General features: G+C 48.3%; 1 protein-coding gene across 1 annotated transcript in view; it reads left to right on the forward strand.

Annotated features, from left to right (window-relative positions):
* Positions 1 to 19,472, forward strand: part of GRIK4 (glutamate ionotropic receptor kainate type subunit 4) — a 488,614-nt gene that overhangs the window by 443,216 nt on the left and 25,926 nt on the right. The window contains exons 14-16 of the mRNA XM_026449832.1: positions 10,859 to 10,968; positions 14,702 to 14,875; positions 18,882 to 19,047. Coding sequence (XP_026305617.1) covers positions 10,859 to 10,968; positions 14,702 to 14,875; positions 18,882 to 19,047 — 450 coding nt within the window. The remainder of the gene's footprint in view (positions 1 to 10,858; positions 10,969 to 14,701; positions 14,876 to 18,881; positions 19,048 to 19,472) is intronic.

Raw genomic sequence — 19,472 nt, forward strand, 5'->3', positions numbered from 1 at the left:
TGTTTGAAGCCTGTGCTTTCTACAGGACAGCAGCTTGCCACCCTCCTGTGTGTGGTCTTTGAATCACTTGCGTAGGGCACTTCTGTGCACCCTTTTTCTCAGTTGGTCCTCAAGATGGTTCTTTGGGGGAAAGAGGGCAGGTATGATAATTCCCAGTTTACAGATACAGAAACTGAAGTCATGCTTGGGGCTAGTTCAGGGCTGAGCCTGGAACCCAGGCCCCTTATGTCCAGGAGGGTGTCTTGCCATCGTTACGTCTGTTGGTACTCACTGGGCAGTCTTCCAGCCGGCACCATTTCTGGAGCTCCCCTCCCCTACATTGACCCCTGGAGTCAGGGGACATCCAAAAGAAATGGAGACACACAGCCTGTGTCCAAACTACCCTGCTATGGCCTGTGGTAGCCACACAACTAGGCTCTGGCCTTGATGTCTAGATTCCTGGAGGGAACTAAAGCCCTCCTGGCGACTCAGTGGCCCATCAGGAACCATCTGGTGGAAGGCACCTGACCCCAAATGTTTTCGCCACTGTGAAACACCTACTGCTAGGCTCCTCACCTACCTCCCCACCTAGGGCACCACTGTCCTGAATACCAACTCTGACCAGAAAGAAACCACAATTCACTAACCCTCTGGACATCCCAAATTGGGTTGTTGACTAAATGTTTCCTACCACCTGAAGACCTGTATGAGTTTCCCTGCATTCGTTTCTGGGATGTTAACTTTTCTGTGTCAACTTGGCTAGGTTATGTTGCTTAGATGCTTGGTCAGATACTAGTCAGGTGTTTCTTGTGAAGTTATTCGTAGGCAGGATTAACATCTACAGTGAATTGACTTTGTAAAGGAGAGTACTCTTGATAATGTGGGTGGGCCTCATCCAATCAGTTGAAGGACATAAGAGCAAAACCTGAGCTTTCCCAAAGAAGGAATTCTGCCTTAAGTCTATCACAGAGAAATCCTGCCTGAGTTTCTAGCCTGCCTGCCTTTTGCACTTATCAGCCCCCACAGTCCTGTGAGCCAATTTCTTAAAATAACTTTCCCTGTCTCTCCCAATCTCTCTTTATCTCTGTCCCTCTCTCCATACACACAAACACACACGCCTGACTGTTGGGTGAGGATTCCTCTCCTCTTCTGGCCTCCACACTGAAGCACCAGGATGCCACGTGGCTGCCTAGACCTGATTGATAACAGGGGGCCAAGCAGGAAATGAGTGCTGGGATGAACAGCTTACACTAAGCAGAACTGACAGTTTATACATTTATTCAACAAATATTTATTGAGTGCATTCTGTATATGAGACACCATGCTTAGAAAGTACCAAAAAGTCAGCTGAGGAGAGAACAACCCCAAATTGACTAACCCAGGGGATACCTGGTTAGAATAAGTCTGAGATGAATGTTGTTATGTCTGAAACAGAGGAGGCCTTACGAGGATCTGCTGTGGCTAAAGGATGAACTAGTAGAGTCCACCCCAAGAGCCTAATTCTAAAATTACATAGAGACTCTATCTCTAATATCATAGTGTTAAGGTAATGAAATTAAACACTGGGTGTTCGTTCTTTTGTAATTTTTCTCTAATTGTTATCTGTGAGCAATAATATGGGTAATTTAATCAAATTTATGATCTATAAGGATTGAGAATGTCTATGTTAGTTCTATGTTTATGAGGTCACCTGACTGATGAGTTATTGTTACCAAAAAGTGAGCATCTGGTGGCAATCAAACCTGTGTGCAAATGTAAAAATAATTAACTTAGAATGCCTAGTTAAGAATTATTGCTGAAGCCTCCAAAATAATAAGTAGTGGCAAGTATGTCTCTGAAGTCTAAAGAAATGATTTGTGACTTTCCAGCGATCTAAGATTATCTAGGCACTTTCATGAGCACAGATCATCAACAGTTGACTGTGGGATATTTACCTTCTTCCTAACACCGGGTATAATCTCTGTTTCTGTTCAGGCATCCTTAGGACCAAAATAAGAATGTTTTGCTCTTTTTACCACCTACTCCCTGTTACTCACAGGCTGGCTGAGGATTCTGGCTTTGGCATTTGTTACTGTTTTTCCATTGTGCTTTTTAAAAGTCTCTCTTTCTTTCTCTCTCTCTCTCTCTCTCTCCCCCCCCACCTTCCCTCCCTCCCTTCTGTCTCTCTCTCTCTTTCTCTTTCTCTTTCTCTTTCTCTTTCTCTTTCTCTTTCTTTCTCACCCACCTTAAATGTCCTTTTCTATTCTTGTTCTACCAACTCTCCCTGGATAATCTCACTCCCTCCCAAATCTGTGAATCTAACCCTGGCTGCTCCCCCGAGTTCCAGCAGTGTATTTCTGACACATTTCTTCACATCTCCATCTGGACGTCTCACAGGCACCCCAAAAACCGTGTCACAAACTGCATTCCATGTGTTTCTGACTCACACTTATCCCTCCTTCCCTGTGCCCCATACCAGGTAATGGAATTTCCATCCAGCAACCTGAGCCATCCTTAACTTTTCTTGCCTTACACATTCTGTTGGTCATCTCGCCTCCCAAAGAGTTCTCAGATACACTGCGTATCCCCACTTGTGCCTTGGTTCAGGCTTTCCTAATCTCTGCTGCCATTCCTGCAGCCTGTATCCTCCTTTAGGGCAAGGCATTTCTTGTCCGTTACTGGATCCCCATCAAAAGGCAACAGTCATTATATACATTCACTAAGAAATGGCAGAGTGAGAACCATGGACTCTGAACCCAGACTGTCTGGGTGTATTCCCATCTTTTACAGTTATTAGATGCATGTCACATACATCTCAGCTTCTTCATTTGTCAGAATGGGTTGTCATGCAAATTAAATGAGAATACGTATGTAATACATTCATAGCAGTGCCTAACATATACACAGTAAAGTGTTAGCTATTATACTCAAGAAATGTGTATTAATTGTTCCTTCATAATCTATTTGCAGCCTGGGTGTTGGTTTAAAAAAAAAAACAAATGTAATCATATCAACCTCCTACTTGAAATCATTCACCAGCTGCCTATCACTCACACAAAAAAGTTCAACTTTTCTACATCCAGGTCTTTGCCTGCAGGTGCCTTTGCCTCTTGCTGCTCACTGCTCTTTTGTCAGGTCAGCCCCTTCCTGCCTCCTCATCTAGGTTCATGCTCATCTGCTTGCCTCTCAGCCAGCTAACAAACTCTTGCCTGGCTTTCAATACCCAGCTCAAATGGCACTTGCTCTTCCATGTGGCTCCCCTAGATGGAGCTGCTTGCCATCTGCCTATGCTCTATTATAACACTTTTAGGCTGCATTATATTATTCTTTGTTTATCTCTCTCTCCCTTTGTAGCCTCCAATGGGAGTTACATTAAGGGAAAGGTACCCTCTTGTCAGACCATAGATTTTTATATGATTTTTGGCATGAAAAATGGGGTCATCCTAAACATACAGTATTTACTTAACAGGAAGGAAGGAGGGCAGGCCATAAATCCAGTGATCCTGTGGGCAGTGAATGCTGTGCTTTCCTTTGTGCTCCTGATTGGGCAGCACTGAGCCCCAGGAACCTGAGATTCTATTAGGGAACCCTACAGGGCCAGTATTCCAGGCAGCAGGACAAGTGACCCAAATAGATTTTTTTGCCTTCTGGCCTTTACCCCTGTAGGTCTTGAGAACAAAAAGAGGTGGGAGGCAGATGTTCCAGGCAGCCTAAATGCGGCCTCTGCTCAGGTCTGGCTATAGCTGCCACCTGAACTCACTGCTCTCTCTCTCTGTTTCTCTCTCTCTCTCTCTCTCTCTCTCAATGCCTGCATATTCCACACACAACATAGCATCCACCTGAGAAAGTATCAGAATCCGTGTCTGGGGCCAGATGGGCTTCTAGGCTATATATAGTTGGTCCAGCCTTTAGCCTTTGTTGTCCCCTGGTACTTCAAGGATAGGAGCCAAGTGGCAGAACATCTGAAGTTCAAGACTCTTGGTTTCCCTGGCACATCAGCTCATCTCCTTATAATGATAAGTTTAGTATTTGGTATGGCAGTATAATTCCAAGGACATTTTGCAGTCAAGGGTTTTATGGTATTGATGCGTACTTTGAGCTCTCAAATATACCTGTGAATGGAGGGGAAAAGAATATGAAAAACCAAAACCATTTGTATTTGACGTTAAGAGTATATCATGTAGTTTTCTGTCTCTTTTTTTCTGCAGCAGCAGTTTACCTAATGATGTTTTGCTCAGATTAATATTAAAGTGAGTTTGTATTCCTCAAGCACACCCTGACTGTTATAGCAAGGCATCATCAGAGTGTGGTAGAAGCCAACCTGGGATTCAGTGTTTGGCCCATAGAACCCCCACATGAATAAATCTCATCCAAACAGTTCATTGTTGCTGGGTGCAGTGGTGCACGCCTGTAATCCCAGCCACTTTGAAGGCTGAGGCAGGAGTATCACCAGGGTTCGAGGCTGTAGTGAGTTATGACTGCACTGCAGCTTGGGCAACAGAGCAAGACCCCATCTCATAAAAAATTAGATAAGTTAAAATAAAGACTCAGTATTGACATCTTCAAGGAGATCGGGAATATGTGTAAGATGGTGGTTTGTTGACTCACGTCTCCTAATTTATAAAGCACTTCCATGTATAGTCTCTGGTTTAATGGAACAATGCTGTGAAGCAGGTAGTATGAGTCTCATTTTACAGGACAAAATTCTGAACTCTGTGAGCCCAGTCAGTGCAGAGGAAAGAGGAAAAGCAACACAATGTTGCAGGGGGCATTGAAACCAGGTTTTTGGTCTCCAAATCTCCATACATGTCCAACTACCTGTCTTTATGGTATCATAGGTGCATTTCTTTCAGTGTCAACGCTATGCTTTAGGTGATTTTTCAAGATCCTTTCCCATCTGAGGATACTATCTCTGATCCCAGAGAGGGTCCCAAGCCAGCTAGAATATCCGAGACTCCCTGGAAAATGTGAGCTTACCATTTTCCCTCCATGCCAACTTGTCCTACCTTTGGTTAACAAATGGGAAAGTTTTATACTCTGTTCATATTCTCTTCTTAACTCTTAGCTAGAGTCTTCTTTCTCAAGGAAAAGAAAAATCAGACAGTGTTTAAAAAGTGAGGGAGAAATAGGCTGAGCGTGGTGGCTCACTCCTGTAATCCCAGCATTTTGGGAGGCTGAGGTGGGCAGATTATGAGGTCAGGAGTTCGAGACCAGCCTGACTAACATGGTGAAACCCTGTCTTTACCAAAAATGCAAAAATTAGCTGGGCATGGTGGTGCACGCCTGTAATCCCAACTACTCAGGAGGTTGAGGCAGGAGAATCGCTTGAACCCTGGAGGCGGAGGTTGTTGTGAGCCAAGATTGCAACATTGCACTCTAGCCTGGGCGACAGAGCAAGACTCTGTCTCAAAAAAAAAAAAAAAAAAGTGAGGGAGAAATAAATACTGACATTAAATTAATGCATGACATTGCTGGATATATTACCCGTTTTTCAAGAAGGTCTGTTTCGTTTCAGAAAGACTGTCTAGGAAAATGGAGAACAATGCTAAGTAAACCAGTGAATCATTTCTAATACTGCTTAATACTCTGTTATAAGAAAATGGAAAATGAATAGAGTTCTATTCCTTAAAGCTGAGTAACAGGATAGCCCATATAATGGAAATATGGATCCCTGAATGTATAATCGTATTAATATTAGTTATTTACTGAGTGCCTCTCTCTGAAGAAGCTCGAGGTGTGTTATCAACATTATTTTAGTAATTCTCATGGCCCCTCTTCATGTGGATTAAGGTGCTCCGTTCATGGTGCTCCTTTCTATGGGAGAAGATAATGGCACCCAGATAAGTTGAGTGACTTGCCTAGCACCACCACTCAGCAAGAACAGATCAGTGCCAGGATTAGAATGTAGGTCTCCTCACACCAGATTTTCAGCCAGTAAGTGAAAACAGATACACTAGCATATGAGTTCTATGGGCAACAGACCCATCTGGGTGCTTTACGTGGATAGGAATTAATTAATTGCTTCCTTTTTTCCTCTTGGAGTCAGAGGTGGAAAGCGCATGCTAAACCAAAATATCAGCAGGACAATCCACTGCAGACACACTGAGGGAGGCCATCCATGGGATCCTGCTGAGGGACAGGAGGAAATCACCTCCTCCTGCCTCTCCCAGAAGGAGTCTTGGAGAGACTGCATTCTCTTACCTCTTCAGCCCTGGACAGTGTTTGAGTGACCATTGGGCACTGCTGGGAGTTGACTATATCACAAGGAACCTTTCTATAAATTGCCATTTAGTTCTAAAGACTGTAAAAAAGCACATGAAGGACCCTTTGTCCTTGGCTATGCTGGGAGGGGATGGAGTTTCGGGAAAGAAGAGAGTTAGTATCACGCATTTGTGTAGGGAAATGGTGACTAGGCTACAGAGCCCTAACACAGATCCAAGAGAACCTGCCACATGTCTGGTCCACTCTGTCAGTGACTTCTTTGGGAAGGCTGAGGAGGGATTGAGTTCTAAAGGTTGGAATCACTGGCTTTTAAGAGTCCTCCTTCCAGAAGAAAGCCTGGTATTGCCCTAAGTGCTTCTCTGGAGAGCCCTAGAGGAACTCTCATGATGCATATATTATAGCCATAGAAACTCCAGGAGTTCTGAAAAGTGGCCGTAGCCAGATAGCATTCTTCCCCAAAGCATCTTTAACATGTGTCACCATAAGAGAGAAAGTATAGTATTTCTTGTCCAGTGAGGAAGGCATCAGTATAAAAGGAAGTTCCCGCCTTTGTAACACACCATCTCCCCACTCCCCCTTCACTCATGGCTACCATTAGACAGAAGAGGAGTGAACATACATATAGCTCTATGTGTTAACTCACTGAATTCTCAAAACAACCCCGTGAGGCAGGTTTTATTATTTCCTGCATGTTACACAGGAGGAAACAGAGACCTAGAGGTTACCCAGCTTACCCAGGATTGCGTGTCTTGTAAATGGTAGGGCCAGAATTCAATCTTGCACAGTCTGGCTCCAGAGTCTAGGTTTTATTCACTACCTGTCCTGACTGCCTGGCTCTGGTGTCCCTGTGAATCTGGCTTCAGACTCTGGGAAAGCAATTGCATTCTTCCTAGAATGTCATTTCTTCCAGTATATATAGAGTGAAGTATCAATGAGCTAACAGATTATTTTTAAGGATAAGAGGAACATTGGGCATGCAAGGGAGTTTAATGCCACTTCACAGCTCCATGGATAGCCCCACTACTATCATGCAAAGGACCTACACACACCAGGATTGTGGTCAGTTGATGACCAGCCCTTTGCATCTCTCCCTCCGTCAAAGAGCATCAGGGATACTGATTGACGGTCAGTCTGATGCACAGTCCAAACGTCAAGGGAGCTAATTCTAATTTTGCTGCCATCTAATTTTCAATTTCATCAGCAGAGCTTGACCTGTCTTCAACATTCGGGGCATAGACTATATATAACCACCAATCTACTTCCAAAGTGGTTGTATTCACCGGAAGGAACTAGCCAACTCACAGTCAACAGAAACGTGTATAAGTCAATACAAATGCCTATAAATACAGCAGAGTCACAATAAATGGTGATGGGTATAAATAAATAATGTTCAAGAGTGCTCTAAGAGGGTGTGTAGGTTGAGAGTTTGCTGGCATTGGGGAGAAGGCGTGGGATTAATTAGGGAATTTATTGAAGTAAATAAAGATGTGAAGATGAAAAGGAGAGGAAGATGCAGTACAGCTGCCATTTGAATGAAGGAGAGTGTGGCATGCCTATGGCACAGCTTGATGAATGAGCACCAGAGAAATTGAAGCCATCACCAATGATTTGAGCGAGGCACTTAACCTCCCTGGGTCTCAGTTCTTCCATCTGTCAGTACGGAAAATTGGGTATTGAAATCAAGAGAACATAGTGAAGCACTTTTAGGTCTTCAAAAGAAAGACATCACCATCATACCTCCTTTGCGCTAAGGAAAATCAATTATTCAGAAGAAATGCCTATCGCATGTGACACCTGACTTGCCCCAAGCGCCAGTAACTCATGTCTTTTGGGAAGAAAGTGATCTAAACTATCCACATAGAAAAAAATGATAGGCACTCAGAATCTTGCAAGAAACATACTTCTCTTTGGCATCATAGAAACAGCATGGATTTAGCCTAAGCCCAGGCTGTATAAGCCCGGACCCAAATCTCAAATGACTGCCCATTCCTTGCTCTTCTGGTTGGCATCAGTCAATCACAAGTAGAATCAGATGTTGCCTTGCCAACGTGACTGGTATGTTTCTGGGGGAGCTTTGTTCATGTCTTGGTTTTTGTTTGTGTGATGTTCTTTGGTCTCTAGGAATTTTTCCCACAGCTGTGCATCATTCCTTATCACCCTTAACCAAATATGGCAGCTTTAAATAGTGCTGTCATTTTCCTCAATTTCACCTGTTGTGATATAATCAGGTATAGATTTCTGACACTGAGCATCTAATGGGGTTTCAGATTCAGAAAGCAACAGTAATAGATTTTTCAGTTGAGAGACAGATTGAAACAGTCATAAGTGACAGGGCACGTGGAATTCATGCACATTTGCTCAGAGAAACTCTGGGGTCAAAAAAGACCCCAGGAGTGGACCACGCTAGTGATTTCTATTGCGGTAGGTGTATAGGTATGATCGGCTCCTTTACTGATTCCAGACTCTGTATATGGATCCTGCCCTCTCTGTATCTTCCTGTGTCTGCCTCTGGCTCCTAGGATGATGAAGGAAACACAGTCAAGCCGTGATGGACACCGGAATGATTAACTGGGGACTTGGATTCTACTGCTCTGGAGTCCTTTGCCTTCTGTTAGAGGATTTATGTAATGACAGGATGAGACAAGCTCAAATGATCTCCTCGTTCTTCTCCTGTTTCCTTCCCTAAGTTACTGGGTTCTGTCCCCCAGTTGTTTCATTTTTCCAATAATACCTGAGTGTTGTCTGCAGACTGAGCATGGATTCACAGTGGGTCAAAGAACTTGCAATTGGTATCAAAGGGCAGTTCCATGGTCTGAGCCCATACTGTGAAAGAGAAACAGTTTCAGATAGACCATATGAGAGGTCATTGTCATGCTGCCGAAAGGCCACAGTGCCCAAGAACAGCTACCGTTTTTGGCAGAGGATGAGTATTCGCGTCCTCTCCATGTACCCTCCGGCTCTTGTCCCAAAGAGGAAAGTAAAACCGCACCGCAGGTAGAAGGAAACACAGTGTGCCCACTGGCTCCCTAAGAAGGAAGGGAAAAGCATCCAGAAGAGGAGCTGGAAATCACCCATGATGGGGGCTATACAGATACAACAGGAGCGTGCAGAACTGTCTGCTCCCACCTGCCTCAGATGCAGCCGTGGAAACAGCTGTTGTTACTTGGAGTTTCTCAGCTTCTTCTAGCTTCCCCTGAGTAATGAAAGCTCAGAGGGCTGGTTGAGTTTAGCTCGGTATTGGCATAGGGAGTTCCCTTTTGTGTTTTCTGGGAACCCCAGTGTAAAAATGACATACCTTGATAGTGACAGTAGGTTGTGCCATGGCCGATATGATCTTGAGCTTAAACGCTGACCTGTTCATAGAACCCTGAGCTTAGTACTGATTTTCAGTCCTATCCACGGACTTCCTGGATTTCTGGCCTCATAGAATCATAGCGTTTTCCATTTACAGTAGTCCTTAGAGTGCATCTAAGTCCAGTGGTTTTATAGTAAATGAAAGAAACCAGCCTGGGACAAGACAGGGTAGCAGCACGGAGCTGCAGAGAATGTGCCCTGTCTCCAGTGAGCAGCCCACACTCAGTTTCAGCCAGTTGGGAACTTGGACTCAGTGGTGTCAAGATCGCCCCATTTTTTAAAAAGCCAGAAGTCTAGATTTGTATGTGAAGTTACCTAATTATTTAATGCTGGCAACTAATACAAATGAGGTAGATGCTACAGGGTAAACCAAGTCTGTGGGCTGTATGCGTCCATAGGCCACTGGTCACCTCGGATCATAGTCACCTCAGATCTAGTCCCACTCCAACTGAGGCCAGAGAGGGGTGGGGACTTGCCTGAGAGCACACGGCTAAAGACTTGGAGCAGACGACTTAACTCCATCCTTCTCATTCCCTTTTGTTTCCCCGTGAAGAATGGTGGGGAGCTTGGCACCCAGGATTCCATTCCTGGCTCCATCGTCTAGCTCACAGGACTCTGGCCAAACTCATCCCTGGCCTTGCAACGTGTTTTCCCACAGCACAGTGGTGTGAGCCCTGGGCTTTGAGTCAGGAAACATGGGCTTGTTTGGGTCCCGGCTCTTCCACTTACATGCTGTGGAACCTCGGGCACATCTCTGACTGCCCTCGGCTTTGGCTTCTTCACTTGTAAAATGAGAATAATAACTTATGCCTCCCAGGACTGTTTTGAGGTTGACAGGGGAAGGTCTCACTGTGTGAGATCACCCCGCAAACAAAACCCAGAGATTCCGGTTGTATTAGCATCCTTGTGAAAAAGATGTGAGTGTCTAAGAGGGATGCTGTGGTCGAATCCAGCAGTGCAGACAGCAGCAGCTCAAAGGTGCTCCCTGAGTCCATCCTGGACCTCCATGGAGGACACAGGGTGGTACTTCAGGGCACTGAGGGTTGTTCCTCTTTGCCAGCACAAAGCCTGCCTCATCCCAGGAAGTGGCATGGCCCCTGCTGCTGTTCTGTGTCACCTGCTGAGGTCAGGGCTGGGTGGTGGTGTTTGCCCAGCCTGGCTACATCCTCATTCCCAGCGTCATTTAAACCAATCACCCAGAACCCAGAGAAATGGGACCTGGGGCCAGACCCATACTCGCTACCTCCTCTGCCCTGCCCTGCCTGCCCCAAGGTCATTTTGACTGAATGTGTGCGGTGAATCTTGTTTTTCTCTCCATTTCCAGGGACGCAAACCCGGCTATTTCTCCTTCCTGGACCCATTTTCTCCGGGCGTCTGGCTCTTCATGCTTCTAGCCTATCTGGCTGTCAGCTGTGTCCTCTTCCTGGTGGCTCGGTAAGCTCCTCTTCCCTTCCCTGTCCTCACACCGCCACCTCGTGTTCACCTCTGGGAACTGCATGGGGAGGGGGTGGGGAGGAGGAGAGGAGTGGGTTGGGAAGATCTTGGTGCCAAACTAGAGGGACAGGAGAAGGACTGGGGACCTGAAATGCTCTCTGCCCCGCTGTCGACCTCACGCTGCCCATCCAAACATTCCCCACTGTGCACGACGCAGACAGGTGGCTTGGCTTCTGCACCTCTGCCTCCTGTCCCTCCCACTTCCCCCCCAGAGCCCCACCCAAGCCCCCTGCTTGTGTAGGAGCCCTGGGAACAGAGGAGGGGTGAGGGTGGCAGGGAGCTGACTCTCATTAAGCACTATGCATTTGGCTGCCCTGGCATCAGTCATTGCCACAAAGGATCTGCCACAAAGTGCTGAATGACAAGAAACAGAGCCTGCGAATCTGGACTGGGGGCACTGGGGGCTGCAGTGGAGCAGGCCAGGGAGAAGGCCTCCTGTGCAGACAGCCTGGGTCTGCCTCTGAAAACACAGCTGCCTTGTCAAATGCGAACCGTGGAGGCTGGTGGCGGGATGCAAGGAGACGGGATGGAGAGAGGCGTTTTCGAGAAGTGCCGAGTTGAGACACATGGGCCAGACTCGGGAGTGGGGAGAATAAGCCCTGCCCGATCCCCAGGAAACCAGGGGCTGCCCTGGCCCTATGGAAAAACCCGAGGAGCAGCCTGAGGCTGTGGCCTCCCAAGAATGTGCACAGAAAAGGTAGTTTCGCTCGAGGCCACAGGCTATTGGACCAGCCTGAGCTGCAGGAAAGCCAGCTTAACCCTCCAGAAGTGGAATGAGCCCTGGTGGCTCCCAGGCCACTCACTCAGGTCCCTGGTGCTGCTAGCCCTCCACTTACTGCGGTGGAGGCTCACAAAGGGCTGTTACAGGGGAGCCGAGAGCTACTTAGGAGGAGCTTCTGGAAATCTGTCCGTGGCTCTGTTTGCAGGTGTCTCCTCGGTTATTACCTTTGCCTCCGGGCCACAGGGGCAGGGCAGACCGTTTTAGAGGGTACATCCCATCTCTGTGGCGTGGGCGGGGTCTTCCCCGAGGGCATGTTCATTCACTGGATTGAGGGGGGCACTCGGGGATGGAGCTGCTGCACGGTGAACCCTAGGGAACCACGGACTACCTAACCCCGGGGGGCATTTCCCAGCCTGCCAGAGAAGGGTTGCATCGACCTGTCTGCACATTCCTCTTCCAGTGGAGACCAAGGTCCCCAAGATCAGGAAGGTCTTTGGGGCCAAGATGCAGCCAAAAATGACAGGCTTTGCTGACAACCTGGTCATTTTCAAACGTGGCAGAGTTTGCTGCTCAGGTGCCACCAACCCCTCTCGGGCCTGTAGGCATGGCCACTGTTGAGTATCTGCTGTCAGTGACGGCCTGCGAGACGGGGAGCTAGCACGCTGTCTGACACCTCACCTCTCCACTTTGCCACACTGCTGCCGCGTTAGAAGGCTGTCTACGTGAGCCCTGGCGCCACTGCTCTGTAATTCACACTTGCCCCTTGGATGTGAGCCCTTGTGTGTGGCATGCCACAACACTCAGGTCACCTCAAGGGCCCTGAAGTCTTGGGGCTTGGTAAGCAGATACATACACGCCTGCTTCAGCACGCCGGCAGCAGCCTGGAGCTTTCAACCAGCCCTGGGGTGTTACACTGCCCCTCTTCCCTCCCCTCCACATCCAAACACATTCCCTCCAGCATCTAGCATCACGGAAAGGTTAACAGAAAATGTGCTAAAGGGCTAACCATACGGCCTCTCTCTCCTCACTACGCGCACACACACACGCACACAATACTGCAGTCTAAGGTATTCTGTCTTAAGGTAGTGATTTTCAAACATGGTTCTATGGACTGCAAAGGTTCCTGGGAGCAACCAGAGCCTTTAGGGGTGAAATGACAAGAGACTGGGTCCCCAGCTCCTCCTCATCCAGACCAGCTCTACTGTGATTTCTTATATATTGTACTTCAGGGTAAGATTTTACAGGGAAAAAAAATGTCTGAAAACGACAGCTCTTTGGTAGCCATTGCCAAGCGAGCTGACTTCAGAGTCCCGTAGGGAGCTTTTAGACATTTGAATTCTCCGGTCCCATGAGCTCAGAATCTCTAGGGGAAGGGCCTGAGAATCTGTATCTTTGAAGTTCTGCAGATCCCACCAATGGTCCGTAGGCTTGAGAGCCAACAAAGTGGGGCACCAGAGTGCCAGCCAGCTCCTCGGGACCCGCACAGAGGGACAGAGCACATCTCACAGGTCAAGGGGCCAATGCTGACACGTTTGTGTTGTACTCGGGGGGGTGGGGCAGGCGCAGATGGAAATGGGAGGCAGCGACAGTAGGAACACCAAGTGCACATCAGGCCGGGTGCAGGAAAGAGCAGTGTGAAGATAACACCGAGCACACAGCACCCCACCCGCCTGGGGGGTGCACACCTGTGCATACTGTTTCTCTCGTCAGAGCTGGAAGACTTTGAGTACGAAATGGGCCAGGGCTGCAAGCATGTCCCTGGCGGGCGGGGGAAGAGCGGGCATTCTGGGCATCAGAGGGGCCATTCAGAGAGACGCCAGTGGTGCGGCTGAGAGGGAAAGCAGGGGAGTGTCCGCACCTCACCCCAAGGCACAGAGCTTAGAGCAGCCCTTCTCAGCCCCATGCGTGCATTACACTCACTGGGGAGCTTTAAGCAAACACTGGTGCCCAGGCCCCTCCTGAGCCAATGAAACCAGAATATTTGGGAATGGAACTCAAGCAGCAGCAATCTTTTTTTTGAAAGCCTCTGGGGAGGTTTGAAACACAGACAGGGGATAGCCTGGCTTTAGACATCAATCAGGCCAGTGGCTCTCAGTGTGGACACTGGCCCAGTGGTGTCAGCATCATCTGGGAACTTGGGAATTCTTAGACTTCACCCCAGACTTACCGACGCAGAAGTTTTGGGGCTGGGCCCAGCCATCTGTGTCAGCATACCGGCGTGGTGGTTCTGAGGTAGGCTAAGGCTGGAGGACCGCTGCTCTAGGCTGGGGGTCTTCAAACCGTAGTTCTCATCACCCTGTCAGTGGCAGTGACAGAACAAGCAGCTTCCCAGGCTGTCCACCTCTCGACAGTCCTAGCCTCAGGTGCTCCACTTTCATCTTTTTTTTTTTTGAGACAGGGTCTCACTCTGTTTGTCCAGGCTGGAGTACAGTGGTGCGATCTTGGCTCACTGCAGCCTTTACCTCCCGGGCTCAAGTGATTCTCCCGTCTCAGCCTCTTGAGTAGCTAGGATTACAGGCACACACCACCACACCTGACTAAATTTTTTGTATTTTTTAGTAGAGATGGGTTTTCGCTGTGTTGCCCAGGCTGGTCTCGAACCCCTGGACTCAAGCAATCCGCCTGCCCCGGCCTCCCAAAGTGCTGGGATTACAGGCGTGAGCCACCACGCCCGGCCATCCTCTGTTTTGTATCTTGGAGTTCCACATCAGAGTTTATGGAGGGTAAAAATGTCTCTTTGATTAAAAAAAAGTTTGAGAGCCATGAACCCAGTTCAACCCGCTTCATTTTTTTTTTTTTTTTTTTGGTTGCAAAACTCCAAGTCCAGCAAAGGGAAGTGGCTTGCCCAAGGCCACAGGCCAGTCTCAGAGATGAGACCAGCCAGAAGAGCCTGCCCGTGTCCCTTCACACCCCGCCTCCGCGGCACTAGTGTATGTTCCTTTTCTCCCACAGGTTGACGCCCTACGAGTGGTACAGCCCACACCCATGTGCCCAGGGCCGGTGCAACCTCCTGGTGAACCAGTACTCCCTGGGCAACAGCCTCTGGTTTCCGGTCGGGGGGTTCATGCAGCAGGGCTCCACCATCGCCCCTCGCGCCTTATCCACCCGCTGTGTCAGTGGCGTCTGGTAAGGCCCCAGGCAGAGGTGAACCAGGCCAAGTGGGGTGGGGACACAAAAGGGGCCGTCTGATAAGCCGGCTCTAGCTGCTAGAGCCCCAGAGCCTCTGCCTCTTACAGCAGACCCACGCAAGGAGCCGACTGCTTTCTGCCAACTCAGAAGCTTGGGGCAATGGATGGGGCCTGCTCTGTGCCATTTGGTCTCCTTCCCCTTACTCACTCTCTGGGGTCTGGATGCAGACGGGAACAAAGGGAGGAAGGGAGAGGAGGTGACAAAACAGCCTTGATGAATTTCAGCAAAGCAATGGTAACTTCCTGACCTGAAAATGACCTGAGGTTTGAGAAGGCATATGCAGATGTATGCAAATATGAGCCTGCTGGCAGGAAGTCCCTGCAGGAGGAAGCCAGCCTGGCTGCCACATCACGCCCGCTTTACCAGCCTTCTGAGGCTTTGGGTCTCTGCCCCTGGCTCTGGGGGCTTGCTGGCCTGTTCACCTCAGTAGGTGTGGGAAAATGCAAACTCCTGTCGTTCAGAGTTGAGCAAATGATTCAATGTGTGGGAAAGCTCTTTGAAAACTTGAAAGTGCTACATAAACATATGGACTGGTCATTGTTATTAGACCACTATGGGGGCAAAGGAAAAACAAAACGAAACAAATGTGTGTGTGTGTGTGTGTGTGTGTATATATTTTTATGTGTGTGTGTGTGTATGTGTGTGTGTGTATATATATATATATATATATAGCCTGGAGAGGCACATTTGCAGAACACAACTTTTTTGATCCTTTCTTAAAGATCTGCTGTGGGTTTGGCTGCCATAGCATACAGGACTTATGACCTTGGTTCTCTCCCTTCCTTCTCAGCCTGTTTAGCCAAAGGAAAAGGACAGGTGATGTTTCCCCCCTTGAGTACTGGTGCCTGGAGTGGGTGGTCTAGACAGAATTACCGGAGGAGCCACTGGGCTGTTAGGAAGGTGAAAATGCAGTTGAGACAGCCACGCCTTCCTGTCTGGGGTTTCCATTTTCCCTGATAAACAACAAATGTAGCAGGATTTCAACTTGGGCGAGATGCTCGCCTGTTACCAGATAGTTCAGAGACGTCACTGAGTAGATCACCATGGAGAACGGGAGCTCAGGTCCCCAGGAAGAAGGATGGACAGTCCCAGCAAGGAGAGTCAGGGAAGTCCCACAACATCTGGGAACCTGGGCAGAAGCCCTGGGAGAGAGGAGCATGCCAGGATGTTCATCTCCCTGGGGCTTTTCCTTCTGGGGAGTGCCTGCTCACACGGATGGATGCAGCTAGGGCCCCATTGCCCACTTCATCCGCTTGTCAGCTCCACCCTTACCCCAGGAAATCCCTCCTCCAGGACCCAGCCGTCCTGCAGGTTGCCCTGCCCTGAGGGGAGGACTCAGCGCTGCTTTAAATAGCTGGCCACAGTTGGCTTGGTCACTCTGTTCCAGAGCGTGTGTGGGAAGGGGCTCAGCACAAATGCGAAGTCGCTGTGACAGGCCTGTGCCAGCCCTGACTCCAGGTGGCCAGTGCGCTTCTCTCCCAGCACGCTGACAGTTCGTAGTTCTTAAATCAGGGCCTCGGTTTGGTCCGTTCCGTGGAGGAGTGGGGGGTCAGAAGACAGGGCCATCGTGGCCTACTTTGACCTCCTCACCCAGAGCATGAGATAGAAAACGCCATGTCGCTGGAGAGAATGCCAGTTTGACAACTGAAAATGCCCTTTGACTCGGGAGCGAGGCTCCACTGACTCCTCTGGAAGCGGGCATCATTCCCTTTCTCAGCAGAGCCGATGGGCTTGCACTGAGCCGCTTGTGCCCTCTGACCAGTTTCCTTGGGACCAGTGGCCTAAGTAGCCAGCTGGGTGTAGCCAGAGTGTAGCCAACTCTGAGTCATGTCCATACCTAGGGCTCATTAACCCCCAGCACACGCCACCACAGCTAAGCAGCTGCAGAGCGCTGGCTTCCTCCTGGGGACCGCCCTGCCCCAGGCCTCTTCTTAGGGATGGTCATGAGAAGCACCTTCCAATAGGGCAGAAGAGCTGAAGCAGGAGCAGGGAAAGCAGACCTTGGGCATGGAGGGGCACCTGCTACTCACAGGTCACAGGGAAGGCAGAAGGAGGCAACCAGGTGATTTTCATTCCATTTTCAGTCTGATGGTCTCTCTAGACATGTCTCTGTATCTCACATCCCTCTAGTCCTTTACAGATTGCTGATCACTCATGACATATTACTTCATTTTAGCTCACAACTCTCCAGCGACAGGCAGAGCAGGCATGATTATCCTCATATATTTATTAGACAAGTAAATGAGCTCAGCGTAGGTGAGTGGTTTCCCCACGGTCTCACAGTGGAACACAGCCAGAACCACAACCCAGTTCACTTGCCGGTGGTCTGCCAGGTAGACGTGCCCATCGAGTCAGAGGAGGCCCCTGTTGCTTCACTCCTGGGGAGGCAGCCGGCAAGAGCTCTTGGTCACAATGGCAAAAAGGGCAATGGGACCTGCTGCTCTTGAAAATCGACCCAGCAGCAGCAAGTTGCCGAGTTCTGTGTGTTAATCATATGCGTCCTTCGTCAGCGCGTCTGTAATGGGTAAAGCCTCATGAACTCAGGCTCCACTGATGCAGAATTTGTGATTCTCCATCCCAAACTGCTACGATCGCTCTCTGAGCCCCTTGGGATTGGGATGTAGCTCCATACTGTTGACCAGATGGGAGAAGGCTTGTTTAACCTACTAAAATGAACACACAGGTTTTAAGGGATTTAGGATATATGCTGCCTGAGCTGCAAAATTATTCTAATTTTAAATGAGTTCTGTCTATTCGATAAAACAATCTCCTAATTTGAAATGGCATGACCATTGTAAGAGTATTTTCTAATTCCAGCCTTTCAGCACTTCAAAGGTGCTTTTCACCAGGTCATCTTTACTAAAGATTTTCTGTTACAATTTACAGAACTGGTTTTAAAATACAAATTTATCAGATGGCACAGGGGCTCACGCCTATAGTCCCAGTACTTTGGGAGACTGAGGCAGGAAGAACTCTTGAGCCTGGGAGTTCTAGGTTGCATTGAGCCCTGATTAAGCCACTGCATTCCAGCCTGAACGACAGAGCAGGACCCTGTCTCCAAAAAAAAAAAGAATCTACCGGCCAGGTGCGGTGGCTTACACCTGTAATCCCAGCACTTTGGGAGGCCAAGGCAGGTGGATCACAAGGTCAAGAGATGGAGACCATCCTGGCCAACACAGTGAAACCTCATCTCTACTAAAAATACAAAAATTTGCTGGGCAGGGTGGCACGTGCCTATAGTTTCAGCTCCTCAGGAGGCTGAGGCAGGAGAATTACTTGAATCCGGGAGGTGGAAGTTGCAGTGAGCCGAGATCGCGCCACTGTACTCCAGCCTGGCAACAGAGTGAGACTCCATCTCAAAAAAAAAAAAAAAAAGAATATATCAATGTGTTACTTGGCAGGTTGCTTCACTTCTCTGAGCCTCAATTTCCTCACCTGTAAAATTAGGATAAGAATTTTGCCTTCCTGAGCTGTAGGGATTAAGTGAGATAGTGGATGTAGCTCGTGGTAGATGATCAGTGCCTGGCAATGCACATTTGAAGGTTGGCTTCAGCACGAGGAGGCGAGGAAGCCCTCCTGCTCTAGCTCTGAACAGAGCCCTTGGAGCTCGCACGCGCAGCTCATTCACTAGCTCATTTCTCACAGTCTCCAAAACTGTCTCATGTGCATGGACTATACCTCTTTTGAATAATAACCCAATAATCATCTCCTTTAGGAAATAAGAAAAACAAATCAGCTGCCTTCTTCCAGGCAGTGCTCACCAACTCAATTCATTTCTGTTGACATCATATGCCCTGCCTCCTTTCTCTTCCCCCACTAAGCTGAAAGCTCTTTCAGAAGAAAGATGCCTGGTCTCTCCCATGTCACAGCAGGACTGGGGTTGGGGGCCAAGACTCCAGGGAGTGCCCGGGCAATGATGACTTCCTCGTCTTTTCCTACATAGGTGGGCATTCACGCTGATCATCATCTCATCCTACACGGCCAACCTGGCAGCCTTCCTGACCGTGCAGCGCATGGATGTGCCCATTGAGTCAGTGGATGACCTGGCTGACCAGACCGCCATTGAGTATGGCACAATTCACGGAGGCTCCAGCATGACCTTCTTCCAAGTAAACCCCATTTGGTTGCTCACCAACATCGGGAACTGGGCAGAATAAAGTTGAGATGTTTGTCTGCTGGAGATAAAAACATCTCTCGTCATCTCATTATCTCTTTTGAACATATAGTTTGGAGGTCCACATGGGGTTCATTTATCTGCTGCTCCACAAAATACACCTGGAATGAGATCCCAAAAGAACTTTGTGTTAATATCAGCCGGTGCCAGAGTGGTGATACTTGAGATGATTTTAGGTCTAATGTGGTGGAGCCATTTTTTCGTTGCCATAGTTTCATGTTTATATTAATGGCCATTAGAAAAAAAGTGTATATATGCAGTGAATCAAACTTGTAGTTTTATTTGTATTACTGCATAGAACGAGGTTAATGTATACATTTACATTTTAACAAGTGATTTAAATCATATAGGTAGTATTTA

The sequence above is a fragment of the Piliocolobus tephrosceles genome, chromosome 13 (genome assembly GCF_002776525.5).
Source record: "Piliocolobus tephrosceles isolate RC106 chromosome 13, ASM277652v3, whole genome shotgun sequence".
Classification (NCBI taxonomy): Eukaryota; Metazoa; Chordata; class Mammalia; order Primates; family Cercopithecidae; genus Piliocolobus; species Piliocolobus tephrosceles.